The sequence below is a fragment of the Triturus cristatus genome, chromosome 6 (genome assembly GCF_964204655.1).
Source record: "Triturus cristatus chromosome 6, aTriCri1.1, whole genome shotgun sequence".
Classification (NCBI taxonomy): Eukaryota; Metazoa; Chordata; class Amphibia; order Caudata; family Salamandridae; genus Triturus; species Triturus cristatus.
The window spans coordinates 1,770,121,503-1,770,145,744 of NC_140589.1; the positions used below are offsets into that span (position 1 = coordinate 1,770,121,503).

At 44.6% G+C, this 24,242-nt stretch overlaps 1 protein-coding gene across 1 annotated transcript in view; it reads left to right on the forward strand.

Annotated features, from left to right (window-relative positions):
* INTS9 (integrator complex subunit 9) overlaps positions 1 to 24,242 on the forward strand; it is a 421,484-nt gene that overhangs the window by 274,645 nt on the left and 122,597 nt on the right. Inside the window, exons 10-12 of the mRNA XM_085613054.1 lie at positions 6,587 to 6,767; positions 15,590 to 15,650; positions 23,090 to 23,261. Coding sequence (XP_085469180.1) covers positions 6,587 to 6,767; positions 15,590 to 15,650; positions 23,090 to 23,261 — 414 coding nt within the window. The remainder of the gene's footprint in view (positions 1 to 6,586; positions 6,768 to 15,589; positions 15,651 to 23,089; positions 23,262 to 24,242) is intronic.

The following is a 24,242-nucleotide window of genomic DNA, read 5'->3' on the forward strand; positions in this document are numbered from 1 at the left end:
TCTTTTCACCTTTAATCCTACTTTCCACCGCTACAAAGTGTTAAGATCCACTAAAGGGGGTAGTAGAGCTAATGACGCAAGCAGCTGTTGTACATTGAACACGTTGGATAAACCAGGAGCACCAAAAGTTTCTAGATCCTATATGGAGCATGATATACCTTTTAGTGACATGCAGTGCACCTCCTCATGCCTCCCCACACCTCCTACACACACAGCCTGTATTTCTGTTGACTGAATACAGATCTTATGCTCTGGGGAACAATTCCATGTACTGAAGTCGTGGCAAAAGCTCCACGAATCTGTAACTAAAAATACGAGTACAGAGAACTACATTTGGAGGATGCTTAGCAATTTAATTTTGGAAGCAACACCCATTGAGTGATATACTGGGGATCACCCCAAAAGGAAATTTGTCATGTAGAAGGTGTGTGTAAGCTAGTAACTTTTTCAAGAGTCACTGAACTAAGATGTTTCTATTTTGAGGCAGAACCACTTTGTGTATATTTATATATGTATAGTTTAACATTATCCTTGTGTGTCGTCTATGACTCATGGCTGCTGAATGGATCACCAAACAAACCATTCAACATAGGCAGTGTCCACAGCACCATTGCATGATAATAATTATAGAAAGATGGAAGATCCATATTCTACCTTTATGGATTTAGTAAGATTTTGCATCCCTATCAGAGAACATTTCCCATCACAAATTATTTATTTATTTCACTTTCTCGATTGTCTCCTTTCTTTCTTTTTCTTGCCTTTTTGATTTCCTTCCTTTCTTTGTCTTTCTTCTTTGATTCTTAAAGCAATCTCTTAATGCATTACTGTTTCTTTAATTTTTGCCTGACGTGGCGCTGCGGAGATATGTTGATGTTTTTAGAGCTATGACGTCTGCATGTACATACTCCTACTTAAGGGTGCAATATATGTGTTAACCTCTTCTATGCCCATGACGAGATAGTCTCGTCATGGAGCACGGTTGCGCTGTGCCCATGACGAGACTATCTCGTCATGGACCCCGCCCGCTAATGTAACGCCCGGCACAGGAGGGGGAAAGGGCGTGGCACTGAAGGGGTTAAAATAATAATGTTATGATTTACTTATTATGATCACCCTAAAAGAAGAACTCCGTAATTGAACGTATACAGCGCTTACTACTCCTGACGAGGCATTAAAGCGCCATGGTGTCTGGATTGCACAAATATCCACCAATACCAGTCCTTTGTGATCAATTATGAGAATGACTCCGTATAATCTAGTGCTGTGAAGTGCAATGGTAATGACAAGTTCAAAATAAACAAACCTGCACTATTGATAACCAATGATGTTCCTACAAGATTGCTCTAACAATACTATTTAAGGTTGATGGATATGTAGTCCTGTAATCCGGTAGCTACACTGGCTGTCTTCTAAACCAGAAAACAACTGATGCAAGGAGACTCCAATGTTAGAACCATTGACACTTATTTGGATAATTGTTTCTATGTGAGTGCGAGCTCGGGTATGGACTTGAGCGATGATTCCTCAGCAGTAGGTATCACTCACAGTCATGGGACGAGGAAAATGTGAAAGGTTCTCCGAACTGAGTGGGAGAATGTTTCAGAATGACAGAGGGGTACCAGGCCATGGATAAACTAGCTACCTAATTGCAAATAACTACAAATGCTTGTTGTTCTTTCCTGACCATCTTCCCTTTCCTTGGTGTCCACGTGATCGTGTTTCTATTCGAAACACTACTACGGCTGCTAAACAAATTAATCAACGAAATGAGGAATTAAATGAGTGATTCCGCATTCAGCGGGAGGGAAACAAACCAAGTTGAAAACCAGGGGGGAGGGCGCGGGTGGACTGATGGAATGAATGCTTACCCTAATGCTTATAGTCCACTATGATGACGGGTATGATATAGCCCTAATTGTTAACTATACTATCGCCCCCAAGACTTCTGAGGTTGGCACCTGCAACATAGCGGTTGTGCACAAAATACCTACAAACTATTGCATGCTGTAATGTTGGTTATTTCAATCATAAAAAATAGAAAAAGAAAGTTAAAAAAAAAAAAAAGGTTAGCAGCACTCTACTGCTAAGACTTGCTGCCTATGTACACTAATGATGATGATAATTTGGTGGATGCTTCATTCTAAGCCTCAAATATGAAAATAAATATTTCATGACTATTCTGTGATACAAAATAGTCAACACTATTTTTGTTCTTTTATGGATACGTGTAACATGTTTGGTGCTTTTCGTTAAGGCTCTTCTTTAATCCAAGACCTCCAAAGAACTGAACCTAATTTTCTCATAGCTGCAATAACCTTCTAAAATCTCTTTCACAAGGCTTAAGAAATCAACCCAAGTTCATGTCTTTCAGGAATTGATTAAGACCCCACTCTTTCCCTAACAACCTGAAGGACCATGTTTCCAGTTGAACTCAGAGCTTATTCAATGATTTAAGTATTACCATTGTGTTTCAGCTCAACTGTTGTTATCTCTATATTGTTTCCTTACTTGACTGTAAAGTATAATGATAATGTATGGTGTAGCAGTGCTGTTAAGTAAATACATAAAATAAATATTTGTTCATGCACTTTTAGCTTTAATGTACCACCTTCACACTTCAACATAATATTTATTGGCATAAATGCACTACAGCATCACAATAAATAAACATAATATAATTTGATGAATTTAAAAGGCAAATGCTTTACATTTACACAGATTATACATAAGCCTTAACTATAAGTATTTCAAGCTACACAGTAGTAATGGTACATAGATCTTCAAAGTACCAACAAAGTTAAATACAAACCACGACACAGTCGAATCTACATCATGCCAAGTGGCATCAGACATTTCAATCTCAAGCCCTAATCTTACCATCCAAATAGCTAGAGAGCCAGAACAATCCTTTCTAGATGCTGAGAGCAGCACACATCTGGTGGTTGTCCAAGGTAGGTCTATAAGAGATGGACCCATTCGATTTTTTAAATATAGTCTCTGACTAAGTATATTAGTCCAACTGAGACTGAGTTTCAATGTATTCTGAAATTCTATCAATGTATCCTGAAATCCTAACATTGATCTTGTCCTCCAGTATCTATGTTAAAAACCCATAATACATAAATCCATGGTTATTACAAGTGGTGGTTTCTGTACGAGGGCGTCGGGGCTCCTCCCCCGTTACATTCTAGTGCTCTGCTCATAGTTAATTTAGAAACAAATGCCCATTTATCAGCTGCCATTTAAGTGTACTACAGAACACTAACACTCAGTGCAGAGCTAGAACTTGAACACGGGGCACTGTCTGTCCCACTCACCGACATTGCCGCTGTTGGACGTCACGTGACCAGTGACTGACTCTCTCTAGTCTCTCCCCTGTTGTTGCTCCCCGGGCGGGCCCAAAGAAGCCTACGTGTTTGCCGGACTGAAAACCTAATAGCCCTGAAGGCTGTGATTTCATCAGCTCGGCAAAGACCTAGCTGCAAGGCGTAGTCTCCACCCCCTGATGGCGTGGAAGTAAAGTTAGCCCCAGGCGTTTTAAATACAAGCCCGGGATCGCTAATCCTCCACGTCAATCAGAGAGAGTGGCGAGCTTATCACCACACCCGTTTCCAACTCGTTACAGGACGTGGTGAGATCCACCCTGTGATGAGTTGGGAAAGGGTGTGGCAGGTAGGAAGCAGGAATCGAGTCTGGGCAGACTCATTCTCAGGCAGCTTCCCGCGCATGAGTCTGCACTCTGCAGTGTGGCAGTCGGAGTGAATTTTTTACTGTGTCACTAGACGGACTGCGTTTTATAGCAGAGGCCGTCTAAATCATCATTACTGCACAGTTCCGGCAGCTGCTAGTCCAATAGTTGCTTGCCGCTGACAGCACTACTGCAGGCTGGTTGCTTTCCAGAGAGTGGGCCGGACTGGCTGCTGACGTTATGAACTAACTCGGTCAGTTCACCGGCCCAGATGGTCATTTTTAACTTCTAGTGTGGGCCCGTTTAGGGCCTTGTCGTCACGTTGGGGACATGGCCTATTTTGGAGTTCACCGAGCTGGGGGTTCGCTGTGTGCCTTCTTCCGGCCAGGGGGTGGGAGGCATGGCCTATTTCCAAGGAGTCAGTTCAACCGGCTGGGGGTCTGCTGTGCCTTCTTGAGTCCGGACAGGCGGTGCGGGGCATGGCCTATTTCTAAGGAGTTCACTGGGCTGGGGGTCCGCTGTGCTCAGGGTGGGGGTATGGACTTTTTGCCACGGAATTCACCAGATTGGGGGTCTTGCAGGTCAGCTGTGTCTTCCTCCAGCTGGGGTGTGCGTGGCTGTGTCGCCGGAGTGGCCACCTGGAGTAGTAACAGAAAAGGTTTACAATTTATTGCAACACTGGAGATGACTTAGTGAGATTGCCTTCCTAGTGCGATGGATGTGAATAAAGGTAGAATGACCTAGAAGAGGTAAATAAAAAAAAGAAGAGAGCAAACCTACAGTATCAGTATACCAGCTCCATTGCTTTGTTTCATGTTCATTTTTCTGAGAAAAGAGCAAAACACAATCATCCAGCAAAGGGCTGCTAAACTCAAAATTAGTAAACTGAGACCTACTGAGGCTCAGCCTCCATCACAACCGGTGTAAATTGTATTTCCACTTGACCAGATGTCTACACGGATTTAACTACTTTACTGGAAACCTTGGTGTCAGAGCAGAAGCATACTGAGCTAATAATCTGTAAGGCTGTGTCTTTTCTTATAGCGGGAAGTTGGAGTGTTTTTAAGCGCTCTGTTGGCTGACCTGCTCGTTCGAGGAGTCAAGCGGTGGGGGTTCTCGAGGGCGACTAGGCACCTCTGGAGACAGAGATGTAGGTGCCATTATCACACCGTGAGGGCTCTCGGTGCTATTATGGTGATCATGGTGATATTGTGCATGTCAAGTGAGGGCCAGCACTGCCAACAGCAGCCATGAGCTGTACCTCAATGGTGTAGGCGCTTGTCTGTTGTTTCATCATGGCCTTCAGGCCACGAGGGTTACGGCAAACTTAACAATGATGTTTTTTGCCAGTATTTTCAGTTTTGGCTTTTGATTGGACTTCAAGCATAGCGATTTTGACCCATGGTTTCCTCATTAAGTATAGTTCTTTTCGGCAGGCTTTATTGGCGTTTAATATCACGCCTGTTGGAAATTGGCCAAGTGACACCCTTCTTCGTGATATTGTGTTTGGTGTTTGTGAGTTAATTGGGGCCTAGTGGAATAATTGGTCTCATGCCTCTCCTACCGGGGTGAGTATGTTAAATAAAACAAATATGTGAGGTAAACAGCAATGCATTGTATCTCGAAGTCTGGTATGAAGCTCTGTGGTTATACTGAATACGCAGCTTCCTATGTTGTTATATGACATCTCTTATTAATGTAATAACTGCACTTTCACAATTGCTTTATTAACCTGCTTGCTTTCTCAAATTTGCTTGAAAATGCACCATTTGTCCACTCTTTTTTTTTAAATTTCTAAGGGGGCAGAACACCTTCGAACGTTGTTCCGGCGCACTCGCTACGCTCACTTACTGCAGTGCAGTACAACAATAATTTTACATCCCACCACTTTCAAATGTCACCAGCTGCCACTGAAGAGTTGTATATCTTCATGTTACAAAGGAAATAATCATAGGTTTACAAATTATACTGGAAAGTTGACAAAATCAGCAGATTTAGAGCTGAACCAATGACCGAAAGATGATGGAAAGTATGGGGATGTTGTGAGATGTTGTGAGAAAAGAAGGTATTCCAATTCTTTCTTAGGGGTCAGATGAAGAGGGATAAATAAGAGTTGTTTTAAATGTTGGTGCATAAAATGAGGTTGCCTGTCTTCATGTCTTCTCTTTCCTTGTCCAGAAAGCTCGCTTTGGTATGGGCACCATTCCATTCACTTTCATTGAGATATAAAATGGATATTTAGCCAAGTTCCCCTTAACTTTTAAGAAGTGAAGTAATTTGTCTTTACTCCTGCCACATCTTTAAAGTTCTAATGTTCCGCCATGAAGCCATAAAATAAACAAGCATTTGCTAAGCCAGTATGTCGGGCGCTGACTGCCAGCTTTTTGGTTCTCACAATGTTAGTGTTGTCAAGGTTTTTGGAAGGACTTAGTTGAGGCAGCATTGTCTTAAAAGGCGCACATTGAATAGCCATCCCTGGCACTAAAGGGAACTACTTTGTTGGGCATGTGCTCCTTGTGAAAGAGCATCATGCAGTTAGTCAGAAGTTGTCTGACCCATTGCCCCATGCTGTAGGGAGGGAAGAAAACAGTGAATGACACAACAGACCAATGGATGAAGAGGGCTGGTTGACAGACCCCTGTAAGTAAGTATATCATACGAATATTTATGGTAAAAACCAAAAGCTCACGATTAATGTCAGACCTAAAAAGCAGTCTCACCAGCCGTTAAAGGATAAAAAAAACAAGAAAATACTGTTGTCACTGTGCCTTATTTCATTATAACTTGAGTTATGCCGAATTTTGATGCTGTTGCTCTCTGCTTTGTACCCCATTTCAAATGTGTCATTGATAGTCTGTAAGCACTGTGGAATTGTCTTCCTTCCTTTTTCTGCAGCCATGACCGTGCGGAATGGGGGAAACGTGTTGGTCCCGTGTTTCCCCTCCGGTGTGATCTATGATCTTCTGGAGTGCCTGTATCAGTACATTGACTCCGCCGGGCTCTCCAATGTGCCCTTCTACTTCATCTCACCGGTGGCCAACAGCTCTCTTGAATTCTCCCAGATCTTCGCTGAATGGTATGTTCTGTAGAACTTGTGGTTTCTCGCACATGCCATTGTGAATAGTTGCAGGTATACGTACCCAGTATGAAATGCTGATATTGTCACATCCAGTCAGAAAGCTTGGAATGCCAGTACCATCCGTTGTGTATATGGATTCTAAATTCAGTAGAAGTACGGAGCAGGTTCAAGCGGCAGATCTGGGCAGTTGGCGTGTTAGCTTGTACTGGGTGTGATTGGTGAAGCTGGTTTTAATAATCGTATTGCTCACATACAGCAGAATGTTAATATAAGTAATATATATTAATTCCCCTCAGCTTACACACCCTCCGCTTGGGCACAGGACTGCTGAGTAAGAACTTTAGAAGTGATAATATCCTCAGCATATGACATTGACATATGTTAACACAGTCAATAACCCCTATGTACTTAACAAATGGCTAGGTCTGCCCTTACAGGTTTTGAAAGGTGATAAGAATTTACAATTATTTAGTTGTCTTCAGTAAGTCCTTAAAGGCAGTTTTGGCCATGTTAGAAAAAAAGCAGAGGTTGGCGCATATTACATGTGTCTGTGTTTTTGTTTGTGTTTTTTTTAATACTTTGTGCAGTCTCTTTTCTTATTTATCATACCTATTATTCTAGCAAAATGAATTTTATGAAGAAGCATATTTTGCATGGCTTGAATTTCCAAAGGTATGCATATAACTAGAACAAAAGATGTTAGAGCTAGAAAAGCCAGGAGAACAGAGGAAAAAGAAGAATAAATAACTATAAGTACATTTTGCAGATGAGGCAGGGCCTAAGAAGGGATGAAGGGAAGTTCAGTTTTGCACATCTTATGGCCTAGAGCAGAAGTTGTTATATAATAGTGAAAAAGCAGTTAAAAAAAGATGTTGTGTGGGTGCTAGAAACGAAGAAATGAAATGAAGATCTGTATGTATAAATGTAGAACTTGGGGAAAAAAGACATCATTTGGTTGATTAGAGGTGGGTGCAATATCTAGTGACTATGGAGAGATGCCTGTGTCATGTAGCATTATAGAGAAAGAGTAGGAAGGCATGAATCAGCCCAGGTTATCCATCCCAAGTCAGACATAGAAAGTCCCACGCAAATGGAACAGCAGTTTCTTCTTCTGAACAGAAATGTCATCAGTTATGAATCAGTGTAATTCACTGACTATAGAGAAATAAAATAATGGAAAACCAGACCATATACGTTAAAATAATGAAATAATATTTGAAAAACAAAAATACCCCAACTAGCATTAAGGCAATATCAGCAGACTAAAGAATGCTATAAATTGATTTAGGAATGGACAACGCTTGCCTGTGTTCCAGATCAACGCTTTTAAACAACAATATAAACATTTCAGAAGGGCAGACTGCTAGGTAAGGTATGTTCTGCGTGGTGCCTTGGCTGGCAGTATGCATTTCTTTATCCCAAGAACAGGTTACTGAGGGACTTTATTCCGTGGTAGAGAACTGGAGAACCGAGTAATGAGGCTACAGCAAGGCCCCACTAGATTTTAAAAATTTTCATTCTGAACCACAACCGATGTAGGCTATGACCTGGTCCATTGATGTTTACCAACCAGCAGATTGCTAGGAAGCTTCTCCCCCAGTACTTGTGGAGCAAAATTACTCCTTGTGTGGCTGACTCTTACACAGGGTGAGTTGTCACTCAGTGGCTTAACAAAACTTTAGCGCCCCCTCCTGACCCAGTGAGGGGCTCTCATGCCAGGGGCCTGCCACCCGTGCACAGTGCCAGAGGGGGCTTGCTGGAGCTCAGCCCCCCGCACTGTGGGGGATAATGTTCCACCACTGGTCACACATAGTGATTGTGTTTGGAATGTTTTGTAGGACCTGGGGCTAAGTCACAGTGATATTTGGAAAATTTAAAATGCCTGATCTTCACACTTGAGAACTTTGGTTTTAACATATGTGTTGCAGCCTGACCCTGTCATCCTGTCATTATGAAGGGAAAATGAAACGCATATCATTGTAGCCCGCTGCGGGGTGCTATACTAGTCAATAGTGCCTTAATTCTGGGTTAAAAATAGAGCCACAGCCCTATAAAAGGAAAGAGCCATAAGGGCCATACAAGTATTCGAACAACAGAAATCAAAACCTAAGCTTCATTCCAACCTTTTCCAGCTTCTTCCTGGCCATTGTCATTAAGGAAACTCCCAACATTCTAAAATAATTTTTGCATCCCTCTTCCTCCTCCAGTTCCCCTCGAGTACTTCTGTCTTTCCCTTAGAGCAGAATAAGGGAATTGTGATGGGTTACACACTTATTGTGTTGGTTCCACATTCAGTTGAGATTTTGCCGACTTGTACACAAACTCAGTACATGACAAACAGCCTTCTTACAAAGTATGAACTTTAAATCCTGGAACACTGCTGTCAATTCCAAATAATGATGAAGACAATGAAGACCCTGTCCACGATTGAACTGATTTAACAGAATGTTGTACCAAACCAAGACCAGGCATACAAGATACTCCGCTTGATGAGTCTGGTCTACCTCTGTTTGTAGATAGTTCTTGTCTGAGAGTCCAACAAGGAAAACTAAGAGCAGCTTCGACAGTTTACTTCATCTCTGAAGTTGTTGAAGTATCATGTATTGTACCCTCAGCACAAGTTAGTAGCAGAAATGGTTGCCCTGCCAAGAGCATGCTGTATGGCTAATGCGTTAAGTGTAGCGATCTATAGAGACAGCCAATATGGATTTGGAGTGCTACATGATTTTGGGCAACTATGACCACAGAGAGGTTTCATGACATCCCCTGGTACTCCCATTACCAAAGACACATACATTTTGAATCTGTTGGAAGCTTTGCAGCACCCTAAAGAAGCTGTAAAGTGTATTGCCCATAAGTCGGGTGATGACATAGTCACCATGGGCAATAACAATGCCAACCAAATTGCTAGGTTTTGTACTTTTGAAACTGACAATTTGTTCAAAAGAGCAAATACTAGAGATAGAACAGTGTAAATTGGAAACAGGAACTGATTACTCTACTAATTATAAGAATTCTTTTTATTGAATCCAGTGCATACAACACTCTGTGAACTCAGAGAACTTCAGGAGGAAGTACCAGAGGATGAAAAGAAAAAGTGGGAAATGACTGATTGTGAGAATGACTACAATGAAATGTGGTTATCCCCAGAACAGCAATATGTATTTCATGATGTAACATCAAGTATAGCAAGATTGATACACGGACAGACGTGTAAGGAGAGAAGCAATGGTGAAAGATTTTAAGAACTACTGGTGTAATAGTCACTTTAGAGCTGTAGTAATGATTTATGCCAAAGATGCATTGCTTTTTAGAAGATGATTCAATATAAAAGTACTCTAGTTATATTGAGTCACATAGGCAAGTCTGAGGGACCATTGACTAGACTTTAAGCGGATTATATTGAGATGCCTATTCACAATGGGTTTAGGTACATATAGGTGATTATTTGTTTATTTTCTAAATGGGTGGGGCTTACTCATCTAGGAGATCTGACAGCATGACAGTGGTCAAACCATTAGTAAGGGAACTAATAGCACGCTATGGAATGCAGACTTCTATGAACACAGACGGAGGCACCCGCTGTAAAAATGAGACCCTAAATTTACCATGTACAACTTTGGAAGTTGATCAAAAGATCCACTGCAGTTACAGACTAGAAATGTCAGGAGTGGTGGAAAGGATGAATGGCACAATAAAATCTACGCTAGACAAGATATGTGCATTGATGACTTTGTATCAGCCAGATGCACTTCCACTTGTGATGTCGAGCATTAGAAACACAAATAAAGACTGGTCTCTCACCACATAAAATGTGATGGTAGGGGCAATACGAGTCCCTGCATTCCTTCAGCAGCACTTGTACCAATAACTGATGAGATTGTATTGGACCACTGTAAAGGTCTGGTTGATGTAGTGAAATGTCTCATCAGTCGAATGTGATAACACCGTCAACAAAAGAAGGCCAGTGCCACACTGCTGCCAGGTGACTGGTTAGTGGTGAAGAAACGCGTTTGCAAGAATTGCTTGGAAGCACATTGGCAAGGACCTCAGCTTATGATTCTCATAACTAACACTGCTGTGTAGTGTGCTGGACTCCCACAGTGGATCCATGCAGCTCACACAAAGAAAGCGAGGACTGCAGATGACGAGGTGGGGGCGACAACCACCGATTCACAGATATGCTGCCTAGGTCCAGATAGGGGATAAGATATTGAAGCTGATCCAGCGAGTTCCTCAGCTCTCTCTGGTGAAGAAAACATAAATCATGAAGAAGAAGAAGAAACAATTGCAATATCAAGAACAAGAGACTGAAATTCCAGTTCATGCGAGAGTAAAGCTGAAAATGTAAGTATCAATAACCCCAAGGGAAAGCAACTTTTAGTAAGTTAAGTTGCTGATGTGAATGAACATAAACATCTAGTGACGAGGGAAGAAGATTCAGCAGTAGTCACAAGAGAATCTGAAGATGGTAAAGTGCATCAAGGAGACAAATGGCTGGATTGGTTAAGAAGAAGCAAAAGATTGCACTGGAAGACTCAAAAACCAGAGTCAATTAGAGAAGAACCAGAGATACTTGAAATAGAATCTCAAAACAGTAAGAATAAATCACCTGCAACCAAAAGACCAACTAAGGAAAGAGTACTGAATAGAAAGTATCCATCACCTGAATAAACTTAGCTGGCATCTGTAGAGATTTCTAATACTGCTTGAGCATTAGTTCAAATTAATGAGAAATTAATGTCTATGCGTGCGATGATTAAGCAAAACTGCCTTGCATTAGCTATCGTTCTCTCGAAGGTGGGTGGAGTCAGCTCATGCAGCCAACCCATGTGGTGTCAATTGCGGTCTTCCTCCCAAGCCAACCCCTCTGCAGGCCAAAGCAGATGCCTGAACATAGTAGTCTTTTTCTTGCATCGAACATCCCAACACACAAGTCTACCGTCTCGCCACGATGTATTGAATTCAGTGCATCCACAGCGTCCCATCAGGCATGGCTGGTGTACAGGGGTGAGATGGGCGTCGCCCCGCCACCGCGGGGTGTTCACAAAATGTGAGCTGGAGCCTGGAGCAGCCAGCTATAAACTGTGCTGGCTGCTCAGTGAACAAACGTGCAAATCTGCCTTTTCTTTGAGGGGTGGGGGGAGGATGGCCATTGGTTCTGGCTTGCCTTGGCTGGGCGAAGATTTCTTCGACCTGCAGCCAGAAAGCAGGGCACTGACGACACACTGGTGGGCGTGGTATGTGTCGCACTGCCAGAATACAGACTGAGTTTGGGCGCTATTCCCATGTCCCAGGGAGGAGTCGGAAGCCCTCTATTAATTTCAATGGCTGGGGGCAGGGCAGTCCATTTAGAGAATTTGGAGTGGGGAGGGGGGTGTCTGTGGCCTCTGCTCTGCTGGTTTTAGAGGCTGCAGGTGTCAGCTGTGCACCTGTTGACTGGGCGTTGCAGGGGGTTAAGTGTCCCCTCTGAGCGAATGTTGTGACCCAGAGAGGATTGCACAGAAATGCCCAGGTTCAAAAGCTATAATCCACGCTAGTCCTTTCAAGGTATATACGAGTGCATGTGTTCCTTGTTGTTGTCTAGCCTCTGTAGGCTTCTCCTGAGCAGCAGCACCTGTGAGTATGGCTCTTCTTTCATGTTTCTGTGTATCCAGAGGTGGAGGTTTATGCATTCGAATGATGAGCATCTGGAGTGTATCCAGGCTGAAGTCAGAGAGTGTTAAAATGGCAGACGTGAATTCTGGCACGCTAGTGCTGCTACGTGACTAATTATAAGCGAGTCTCAAAATCAGACCTTTTCAGGGGTTTCCAGACAAGCGGCAAACTGGCAAAAGGTAAACAGCAGACTAAGGAAAGAACCGTGATTCTGACGGGATTAGGACTAGAAAAGTGGACACCTGTGGCACCTGCTGTCTGAACGGTGTGGGTGCCACAGGTGTGAGGAAGTTAAGTGTATAAGAACCTCCGTTTCTTGAGCGAGTGGAATGTAAACCGCACTCCACAGTCACACAACCGTGTGCGCAAGGGCTTGAGCTAAAATACCAGAGAGAGAATTATATTAAGATTAACATGGTGTCCTCACACGGATTCTGGTTTATGCGGATTACTGTATTTTAAGGGTGGGATGTTTAGCATTGGTAAGGGCCCGGCTGTGTGATGTCACTTGTTTTGAAATGTTCTGACAGGAGCTGGAATGGTATGGAGTCTCACATTCTAAATTAGCATTTTAGTGTTTCTTTCCCGCTTGGTAACTTCATTTATTTCATTCATAAATGTGTTTAATACGTTTTTGTTTATTCAGGCACACCTCTCTTCACTTGTCATTTATTTTGCATGCATACTCCTTTCTCAATGCATCTATGGTGGGTGGTATTCTTGGGTCACATAGCTTGTCTTGGGGCTTCTTCGCTGCATATGTCACTTGTTTTCCGGCTGTCAATCGTCCCCATTTATTACCCGCCCTGGCTAATTACCTCGCATGTGCATGCATTGTGTGCATGTCCATTACTGTGTGTGCTTCGGTGGTCAGGGTACCATCTCTGTGCAGTGTTCGCCATTGTCACCCAGAGTTTTTCAGATATTACACTGTGGCTGCATCAGCATCTGAATACTGATAGGCCGGGGTTAGCTGAGCTCTGGGGGGTTGTCGTAGGGATTACAAAAACGATGATAAGGACCCCTTATAGCGGTCAGGCTCGTACCCTAGGCAAACTCGCCACCAGGCACTCATCTTAAACTTTTACGCCTCACCACTTTCAATTGTCACCAGCCGCCACTGCATCCCATGTGCTGGGGTTCATGAGCGGAGCAAGGTCCACCACTTTCAATTGTCACCAGCCGCCACTGTGTCCCATGTGCTGGGGTTCATGAGCGGAGCAAGGTTTATCTGTGTGACTAGAAAAGAATAAAGAACTTTTTGGAAATGTGTAAACAAAATCACTGTGAATATTTCTAGGCAGCATTTTGGTTAATTTTATTATATCTCTGCTATGCATACTTACATCAGCTTAGTGCGAAAGAAACAGTAGCCCGAACTAAGGACAAGAGAATTATTTAAAAACAAATAAAGGTGTGCCTGTGCTATGCAAATTTTAACTTTAAAGCACAGCAGTTTCAGCCGTTTAACCCTCTGAATTATTTTGTGGCCCGTACAGACCTTTATTAACTATGCCATCATTCAACTCTTAGCAACTACCCTGCTCTGTGGAGACTAACAAAGCGGGGGGCATGTATGCCTTCCACAGTAAAAATACAGGGGGTATACATTTTTTTACTTTACCTATAGTGCCAAAATATTTTGGGATGACCCTGTATGCATGGTGACTCACACCCAAGAACATAAGGTAATTAATATGTAAGCGTATATTTTATAAATAGAAGTTAACGATGGTGGCTTATCTTTCTATCGGCAATTGATACCTCAGGCAGTGACCAAAGTTGTAGACTGACAAGCGAAAATGTATTGGTGTAACATCTTGGGTTATGCACGCTTAATTTGCCAGTTGAATACTAGCATATTTGCTTTAAATAAAAATACAGTTTCATCGAATCCATAGAAAATCAGAACCATTTATGTTTTCCATGTTATTTTCTATTTATTGGAGCTTTCAAAATGTTCATATCCTGATGTAGACCTGTTCAGAATTGCTTGGTGCCGAAGTGACTACTGTTAGCGCGTTTGTGCATTTAAATCAAAATGTGCATTATTAACAGTGCACAGAGCACTTGATCTACACCTGAAACACATGTGCATTCTGACATGGAATGGTTACAGTCGAAACGATTTATTACTACATGTTAAAGTGTGTATTTCTGGCTTAAGCTAACTAGGCCTCAGTTAGGCCTCAACGCCATCTTGTCCAAAATGGAGGTCACATTATCTTGTTTATTCTCTGTTTGTATTTCTGCTTGTCACTACAGTCAGCAAGGGGTGGGTTGGTTTATTTCTGAATTGCACTGTTCTTGAAGAAAACCAGCTAGAGGGCCCACTGTAACATATTTTCAAGGACCTTCTGCTTGCACGCAGCATTGCATTCATTCACAATGAGTTACTGTCTTGTAACTAGTTCGTTCGGACACCTCTAGATGACATTGAGTCAGAGGTGCTGAATCAATATACATGTAGTGGGTTAGTGCTAAGGTGATAGATAGGGTTATGAGGATTCATATTGCTGTAAACGAATTTGTTGGAAATGTCATTCTTTGCTCATACCACGGTGACCTTGCAGTTTCCATGCTTTCTAATGGTGAAAATGGCTACTTACAACCCTTGATTTTGGAGGTGCGCCAGTTCTTTTTGATCACTACTAGGGATGCTGCCCAATTTCTTACTGGTGTGCTGCTCATTTGAGACTTCGTCTGTTTTTGATTGTGTCTGTTATTTTGCATTGTTCTTATTGAGAGCAGTTATGGCAATGACCTTATGCCCTTAAATGAGATTATTGCTACAGCTGCACTTTGCAATTTCTGTATTGTATTCATAGTTTTCTAAATACCCCGCTAGATCTCAGCTTTGCAGTGAGTTCTTTCTCCATTGACTGCATTTTGAGATGCTGTTTTGAACCTTGTCTCTGGGACACATTCCCTCCTTATTGGAGGATATTACCGTCCCCCACCCGCCCCACATTCTGGGTGTACCATTGAGGTGCAGATTATTGTCGGGGCCCCTGTGCGCCCTGACTCCTCTGGCTTTCCTTTCGTCTTCCCTGTCTTGGCCTGCACCGAGACTGTGCAGTTACGTCTTTTCAGCAGCAGAGGGCGGCAGGCACCATGTTTTGATCCGTCTTCTAATCCCCAGCGTGTTTTCTCTTCTACAGGCTGTGCCACAATAAACAGAATAAAGTCTACCTGCCCGAGCCTCCCTTTCCTCATGCAGAGGTAAGCAAACCCCTAACGTCACACATTCTTAAAATGCACAGGGCCGCTCCGGTTTACATTTCTTTGGATAAAGCTGCGGTGCTCGGCCCTCATTGTATCCTCCTGTAAGGAGGAGATCAGAAAGCAATGTTAGTGCAGACTGTTTATTGTCACGCTTGTGTTGGTTCTTCTGACTGCTTCAGTTTCATCTTCTGTATAATGTGTAAATCTGTGGAACATAAAGTGGCGCACAGTCGCTTATTGCTCTGAGGGTCCTTCGGATCATCACCCGCACTCTTGTGACAGGTGGGAAATGGGGTTACCGCACACCGCCACGCCTGAGGCTCCTCTAGTGGGTGGTAAATACCACGTCACAGAGGTGACGCCCACCTCGAGCACACGTCTAATGGCAGCCACGCACAGAACATGATGCAGCGAAGAGTTGGAGCTGTCGGCTCCCCATTTACTACAAATCGGGGGTGAAACGACCCTCCACAATTGGGTAAAGTTATTTCCATGTGAAGACCCAAGCATTTAGCGCCCTTCGTAAATCAGCGCACAATTTAAGAATCCTCCTCCGCCTCCCAGTGCGACTGTCGTAAAGCAGATGCGTCCATGTGAAGGAGTTTAAAAGGGAGCAAGAGTTGTGAATACAAAGTAGCCATGCTTCTGAGAACGATGGCTGCATTCTCTGTTATTGCGAAATACAAGTTATTTTCATTCACATAAGTACACCAAATGTCGGGGATATTATGCAGAATTATGTGTGATGGCACAAAATGCATATGTAGCATTCAGCGCTTTATTGTAATGCAGAATGCGTCCCCATGTCAGTTTTTGACAATAAGGTGCATGTTTGCACTAAAGTTGTTCAAGTGCTCCTTCGTTATAATTTTGCGAAAACTGCAGCATAATTGCACAGCGTGGTGCAATGGCATATGTTGGGGGATTTCGCATTACAAGCGAAAGTCTTTCGCATTAGACAGATATGTCCTATGCTTTTCCCACCAGAAGCAACAAGTTCTAGTTCTACCACCAGGTGTGGCGGTGGAGGGATCTTAGCTGTAAGCGTAGGTTGAGTTGAATGATCCTTGGTACGAGCATGCCGGCTCCAAGAGTGGTTTGACATGGAGGGACCGCAGCTGTAAGAGTAGGTTGAGTTGTGGTATCCTTGACATGAGCATGCCATGCCGTCTCTTAGAGTGGTTTGACATGGAGGGACCGTAGCTGTAAGAGTAGGTTGAGTTGTGGTATCCTTGACATGAGCATGCAGTCTCTAAGAGTGGTTTGACATGGAGGGACCGCAGCTGTAAGAGTAGGTTGAGATGAATGATCCTTAGCACGAGCATGCCGTCGAGTGGTTTGACATGGAGGGACCATAGCTGTAAGCGTAGGTTCAGATGAATGATCCTTGACATGAGCAAGCCGTCTCTAAGAGTGGTTTGACATGGAGGGACTGTAGCTGTAAGAGAAAGTTGAGATGAATGATCCTTGGCACGATCATGCCGTCGAGTGGTTTGACATGGAGGGACCGCAGCTGTAAGAGTAGGTTCAGATGAATGATCCTTGACATGAGCAAGCCGTCTCTAAGAGTGGTTTGACATGGAGGGACTGTAGCTGTAAGAGAAAGTTGAGATGAATGATCCTTGGCACGATCATGCCGTTGAGTGGTTTGACATGGAGGGATCTTAGCTGTAAGAGTAGGTTGAGATGAATGATCCTTGACATGAGCATGCCGTCTCGAAGAGTGGTTTGACATGGAGGGACCGCAGCTATAAGAAGTAGGTTGAGATGAATGATCCTTGGCACGAGCATGCCGTCTCGAAGAGTGGTTTGACATGGAGGGACCGCGGCTATAAGAAGTAGGTTGAGATGAATGAGTCTTGGCACGAGCATGCTGTCGGGTGGTTTGACATGGAGGGACCGCAGCTGTAAGAGTAGGTTGAGATGAATGATCCTTGGCACGAGCATGCCGGCTCCAAGAGTGGTTTGACATGGAGGGACCTTAGCTGTAAGAGTAGGTTCAGATGAATGATCCTTGGCACGAGCATACCGTCTCTGAGTGGTTTGACATGGAGGGACCGTAGCTGCAAGAGTAGGTTCAGATGAATAATCCTTGGCACAAGCATGCCGCCTCTAAGAGTGGTTTGACATGGAGGGAATTTGGCTGTAAGAGTAGGTTGAGATGAATGATCCTTGGCACAAGCATGCCGATTCTAGGTGTGATTTGACATGGAGGGACCGTAAATGTAGGTTGAGTTGTGGTGTCCTTGACATGAGCATGCCGTCTATAAGAGTGGTTTGACATGGAGCGACCTTAGCTGTAAGAGTAGGTTGAGATGACTGATCCTTGGCACGATCATGCCGCCTCTAAGAGTGGTTTGACATGGAGGGACCATAGCTGTAAGAGTAGGTTGAGATGAATGATGCTTGGCACGAGCATACTGCCTCTAAGAGTGGTTTGACATAGAGGGACCGTAGCAGTAAGAGTAGGTTGAGATGACTGATCCTTGGCATGAGCATGCCGGCTCCAAGAGTGGTTTGACATGGAGGGACCGTAGCTGTAAGAGTAGGTTGAGATGAATCATCCTTAGCACGAGCATGCCGTCGAGTGGTTTGACATGGAGGGACCGTAGCTGTAAGAGTAGGTTGAGTTGTGGTATCCTTGACATGAGCATGCCGTCTCTAAGAGTGGTTTGACATGGAGGGACCGCAGCTGTAAGAGTAGGTTGAGATGAATGATCCTTAGCACAAGCATGCCGTCGAGTGGTTTGACATGGAGGGACTGTAGCTGTAAGAGAAGGTTGAGATGAATGATCCTTGGCACGATCATGCCGTTGAGTGGTTTGACATAGAGGGATATTAGCTTTAAAAGTTGGTTGAGATGAATGATCCTTGACATGAGCATGCCGTCTCGAAGAGTGGTTTGACATGGAGGGACCGCAGCTATAAGAAGTAGGTTGAGATGAATGATCCTTGGCACGAGCATGCCGTCTCGAAGAGTGGTTTGACATGGAGGGACCGCAGCTATAAGAAGTAGGTTGAGATGAATGAGTCTTGGCACGAGCATGCTGTCGGGTGGTTTGACATGGAGGGACCTTAGCTGTAAGAGTAGGTTCAGATGAATGATCCTTGGCACGAGCATACCGTCTCTGAGTGGTTTGACATGGAGGGACCGTAGCTGTAAAAGTAGGTTGAGATGAATGATCCTTGGCACGATCATGCCGTTGAGTGGTTTGACATGGAGGGATCTTAGCTGTAAAAGTTGGTTGAGATGAATGATCCTTGACATGAGCATGCCGTCTCGAAGAGTGGTTTGACATGGAGGGACCGCAGCTATAAGAAGTAGGTTGAGATGAATGATCCTTGGCACGAGCATGCCGTCTCGAAGAGTGGTTTGACATGGAGGGACCGCAGCTATAAGAAGTAGGTTGAGATGAATGAGTCTTGGCACGAGCATGCTGTCGGGTGGTTTGACATGGAGGGACCGCAGCTGTAAGAGTAGGTTCAGATGAATGATCCTTGGCACGAGCATACCGTCTCTGAGTGGTTTGACATGGAGGGACCGTAGCTGCAAGAGTAGGTTCAGATGAATAATCCTTGGCACAAGCATGCTGTCGAGTGGTTTGACATGGAGGGAATTTGGCTGTAAGAGTAGGTTGAGATGAATGATCCTTGGCACAAGCATGCCGATTCTAGGTGTGATTTGACATGGAGGGACCGTAAATGTAGGTTGAGTTGTGGTGTCCTTGACATGAGCATGCCGTCTATAAGAGTGGTTTGACATGGAGCGACCTTAGCTGTAAGAGTAGGTTGAGATGACTGATCCTTGGCACGATCATGCCGCCTCTAAGAGTGGTTTGACATGGAGGGACCGTAGCTGTAAGAGTAGGTTGAGATGAATGATGCTTGGCACGAGCATACTGCCTCTAAGAGTGGTTTGACATAGAGGGACCGTAGCAGTAAGAGTAGGTTGAGATGACTGATCCTTGGCATGAGCATGCCGGCTCCAAGAGTGGTTTGACATGGAGGGACCGTAGCTGTAAGAGTAGGTTGAGATGAATGATCCTTAGCACGAGCATGCCGTCGAGTGGTTTGACATGGAGGGACCGTAGCTGTAAGAGTAGGTTGAGTTGTGGTATCCTTGACATGAGCATACCGTCTCTAAGAGTGGTTTGACATGGAGGGACCGCAGCTGTAAGAGTAGGTTGAGATGAATGATCCTTAGCACGAGCATGCCGTCGAGTGGTTTGACATGGAGGGACCGCAGCTGTAAGAGTAGGTTGAGATGAATGATGCTTGGCACGAGCATACCGCCTCTAAGAGTGGTTTGACATGGAGGGACCGCAGCTGTAAAAGTAGGTTGAGATGAATGATCCTTGGCACGATCATGCCGTTGAGTGGTTTGACATGGAGGGATCTTAGCTGTAAAAGTTGGTTGAGATGAATGATCCTTGACATGAGCATGCCGTCTCGAAGAGTGGTTTGACATGGAGGGACCGCAGCTATAAGAAGTAGGTTGAGATGAATGATCCTGGGCACGAGCATGCCGTCTCGAAGAGTGGTTTGACATGGAGGGACCGCAGCTATAAGAAGTAGGTTGAGATGAATGAGTCTTGCCACGAGCATGCTGTCGGGTGGTTTGACATGGAGGGACCTTAGCTGTAAGAGTAGGTTCAGATGAATGATCCTTGGCACGAGCATACCGTCTCTGAGTGGTTTGACATGGAGGGACCGTAGCTGCAAGAGTAGGTTCAGATGAATAATCCTTGGCACAAGCATGCTGTCGAGTGGTTTGACATGGAGGGAATTTGGCTGTAAGAGTAGGTTGAGATGAATGATCCTTGGCACAAGCATGCCGATTCTAGGTGTAATTTGACATGGAGGGACCGTAAATGTAGGTTGAGTTGTGGTGTCCTTGACATGAGCATGCCGTCTATAAGAGTGGTTTGACATGGAGCGACCTTAGCTGTAAGAGTAGGTTGAGATGACTGATCCTTGGCACGATCATGCCGCCTCTAAGAGTGGTTTGACATGGAGGGACCGTAGCTGTAAGAGTAGGTTGAAATGAATGATGCTTGGCACGAGCATACTGCCTCTAAGAGTGGTTTGACATAGAGGGACCGTAGCAGTAAGAGTAGGTTGAGATGACTGATCCTTGGCACGAGCATGCCGGCTCCAAGAGTGGTTTGACATGGAGGGACCGTAGCTGTAAGAGTAGGTTGAGTTGTGGTATCCTTGACATGAGCATGCCATGCCGTCTCTAAGAGTGGTTTGACATGGAGGGACCGTAGCTGTAAGAGTAGGTTGAGTTGTGGTATCCTTGACATAAGCATGCCGTCTCTAAGAGTGGTTTGACATGGAGGGACCGCAGCTGTAAGAGTAGGTTGAGTTGTGGTATCCTTGACATGAGCATGCCGTCTCTAAGAGTGGTTTGACATGGAGGGACCGCAGCTGTAAGAGTAGGTTGAGATGAATGATCCTTGGCACGAGCATGCCGTCGAGTGGTTTGACATGGAGGGACCGTAGCTGTAAGCATAGGTTCAGATGAATATGATCCTTGACATGAGCAAGCCGTCTCTAAGAGTGGTTTGACATGGGGGGACTGTAGCTGTAAGAGAAGGTTGAGATGAATGATCCTTGGCACGATCATGCCGTTGAGTGGTTTGACATGGAGGGATCTTAGCTGTAAAAGTTGGTTGAGATGAATGATCCTTGACATGAGCATGCCGTCTCGAAGAGTGGTTTGACATGGAGGGACCGCAGCTATAAGAAGTAGGTTGAGATGAATGATCCTTGGCACGAGCATGCCGTCTCGAAGAGTGGTTTGACATGGAGGGACCGCAGCTATAAGAAGTAGGTTGAGATGAATGAGTCATCGCACGAGCATGCTGTCGAGTGGTTTGACATGGAGGGACCGCAGCTGTAAGAGTAGGTTGAGATGAATGATGCTTGGCACAAGCATACCGCCTCTAAGAGTGGTTTGACATGGAGGGACCGCAGCTGTAAAAGTAGGTTGAGATGAATGATCCTTGGCACGAGCATGCCGGCTCCAAGAGTGGTTTGACATGGAGGGACCTTAGCTGTAAGAGTAGGTTCAGATGAATGATCCTTGGCACGAGCATACTGTCTCTGAGTGGTTTGACATGGAGGGACCGTAGCTGCAAGAGTAGGTTCAGATGAATAATCCTTGGCACAAGCATGCTGTCGAGTGGTTTGACATGGAGAGAATTTGGCTGTAAGAGTAGGTTGAGATGAATAATCCTTGGCACAAGCATGCCGATTCTAGGTGTGATTTGACATGGAGGGACCGTAAATGTAGGTTGAGTTGTGGTGTCCTTGACATGAGTATGCCGTCTATAAGAGTGGTTTGACATGGAGCGACCTTAGCTGTAAGAGTAGGTTGAGATGACTGATCCTTGGCACGATCATGCCGTCGAGTGGTTTGACATGGAGGGACCGTAGCTGTAAGCGTAGGTTCAGATGAATGATCCTTGACATGAGCAAGCCGTCTCTAAGAGTGGTTTGACATGGAGGGACTGTAGCTGTAAGCGTCGGTTGAGTTGTGGTATTCTTGCCATGAGCGTACCATCCGTGAGTGGTTTGGAGTGGAAGTGTAGGTTGGGATGGAGGAATCGTGTCTGCAGGAGATGCTTGAAATGGTGGAACCTTGGTTTTAAGAGACAGTCCAGAAGGTGGAGGAGGAGGTTTGGATAGAGAAAACTTGGTTACATCAATTGCATTGATGATTTATGTTCTGCTAATTATCAAAGGAAACCTTTCACGAGTAGCATTCACTAGAAAACTGTGCTAAGGAAATCGGACCCCACAGACAAACAGAACAGCAGTCCATGAAAATGAGCACATTTAGTTGTAAGGCTGTACATGAGATTCACATTTGCTGCTGTTGATACAGCTCACAACTTGGCCAACGCAGCAGCAGAATTGCATGTTGGAAATAGGTTCACAAGTCTAAGAGCTGCTTTTGTTTTCACAAGTGATGTTTATATGTATGTAATCAATTAACCTAAAGTTAGGTGCATATTTTATTTCAAATATGCAGTTGATGCCTATGCCAATTGTTTGTGCATGACAATCATTTGCATCTAGAAACACCTGCAGTATTACAGACATTAATTAACACAAGCCGAAGGTCCACCCAAAATCTGCATACATTTGGAGTATACAGATATCTGTGGATTTTTGCTTTTCCTCTGTAACATCCTATTTTGTATTTAAATATCATTCAAGGATAGCACCCCCATCATTCACTGCAGGATGCTATTTTCGCAAGTTGACAGAAGAGGAAAACATTTAAAGTCACATACTACCTGCCGATCAATGTGTGAGGCATTGAGTGTACACTGCAGAGCATAGTTACTGAGTGTGAGACATTTTTGTTGCAAGCGATGGGAAAATAAATTACATGACCTAACTTTAGCTTTTGTTTTGGGTTTCAGCTCATTCAGACCAACAAGCTGAAGCACTACCCCAGCATCCATGGAGACTTCAGCAACGACTTTAAGCAGCCCTGCGTCGTGTTCACGGGCCACCCCTCGCTGCGCTTCGGAGATGTTGTCCATTTCATGGAGCTGTGGGGGAAATCCAATCTGAATACTGTGATATTTACTGGTAAGGAGCCAAAGATGTGACTGATGGGCTCTGTTCAAGAGAGTGAAGGGACGGTCCAGTAAAAGGAGAGCTTAGAGGAGCAGAATATACTGGACAGGGCTAGGTGGGGTTTGGGCAAAACTAGGGCATGGACATAGACAATGTCTGCATCAGTGGACGAGTGAAATCCACTGCATGACTACTGCCAGAGCTGTAAATGATAGTATTGTCTTTCTATTGGTTGGTACAGGTATGCATTGTTTTTCATCATAGAAATAGTTCACAGTTTTACAAGTGGTTGATGGTGTATAGCTTGTCCTCGGTAGGCAACATGCAGCATGAAGCTACATGAGGGCGAGTGTCTTTTGAACAAGTACCTCTAGACAATAAAACGTGTGTGGTTTGTGTATATTACATTCTGATAGAGACTACTAGCCGCAGATTCCTTAACATAGAATTATCCGAGGCGGGACACTTGACCCGGAAAATTTTCTTGTCCCAGCATCTCTGTGCGCTGGGGGGCGGCACCACGCGACTCCGCCCCGCCGTCTTCCGCGGGCGTGACGTCAGCGAGGTCACATAAGCCCCACCCCGGAGCGCTGACGTCAGTTTCCTTCTTTTCCGCATGCAGCGCGGATCCGGATCGTGTTCCTGGCCTGTTTTCAGGCCTTCTTTTCACGCTTTGCGTTTCTTTTTGGGAACAGTGTGCGAATGCCTTCGGGCTTCAGGACATGCTCGTCTTGCGCGTACCGGATGTCGGTGACTGACCCTCACCCCATTTGTATGTGGTGTTTGGGGGAGCACCATGACTCCACGGACTGCGAGGCTTGTCAGCAGATGAAGCCGAAGTCCCGGCAGGAGCGCCGGATAAAACTCCTCTCGGAGGTCGGCATCGTCACCATGTCCATCCCCCACGGAAGGTTTCAAGAACCACCGCTTCCGTCTCCGACATCGTGCCTCTCCGAGGCCGCAAGGGTGTCGCTCGCCTGTTGGTAAGTGTCC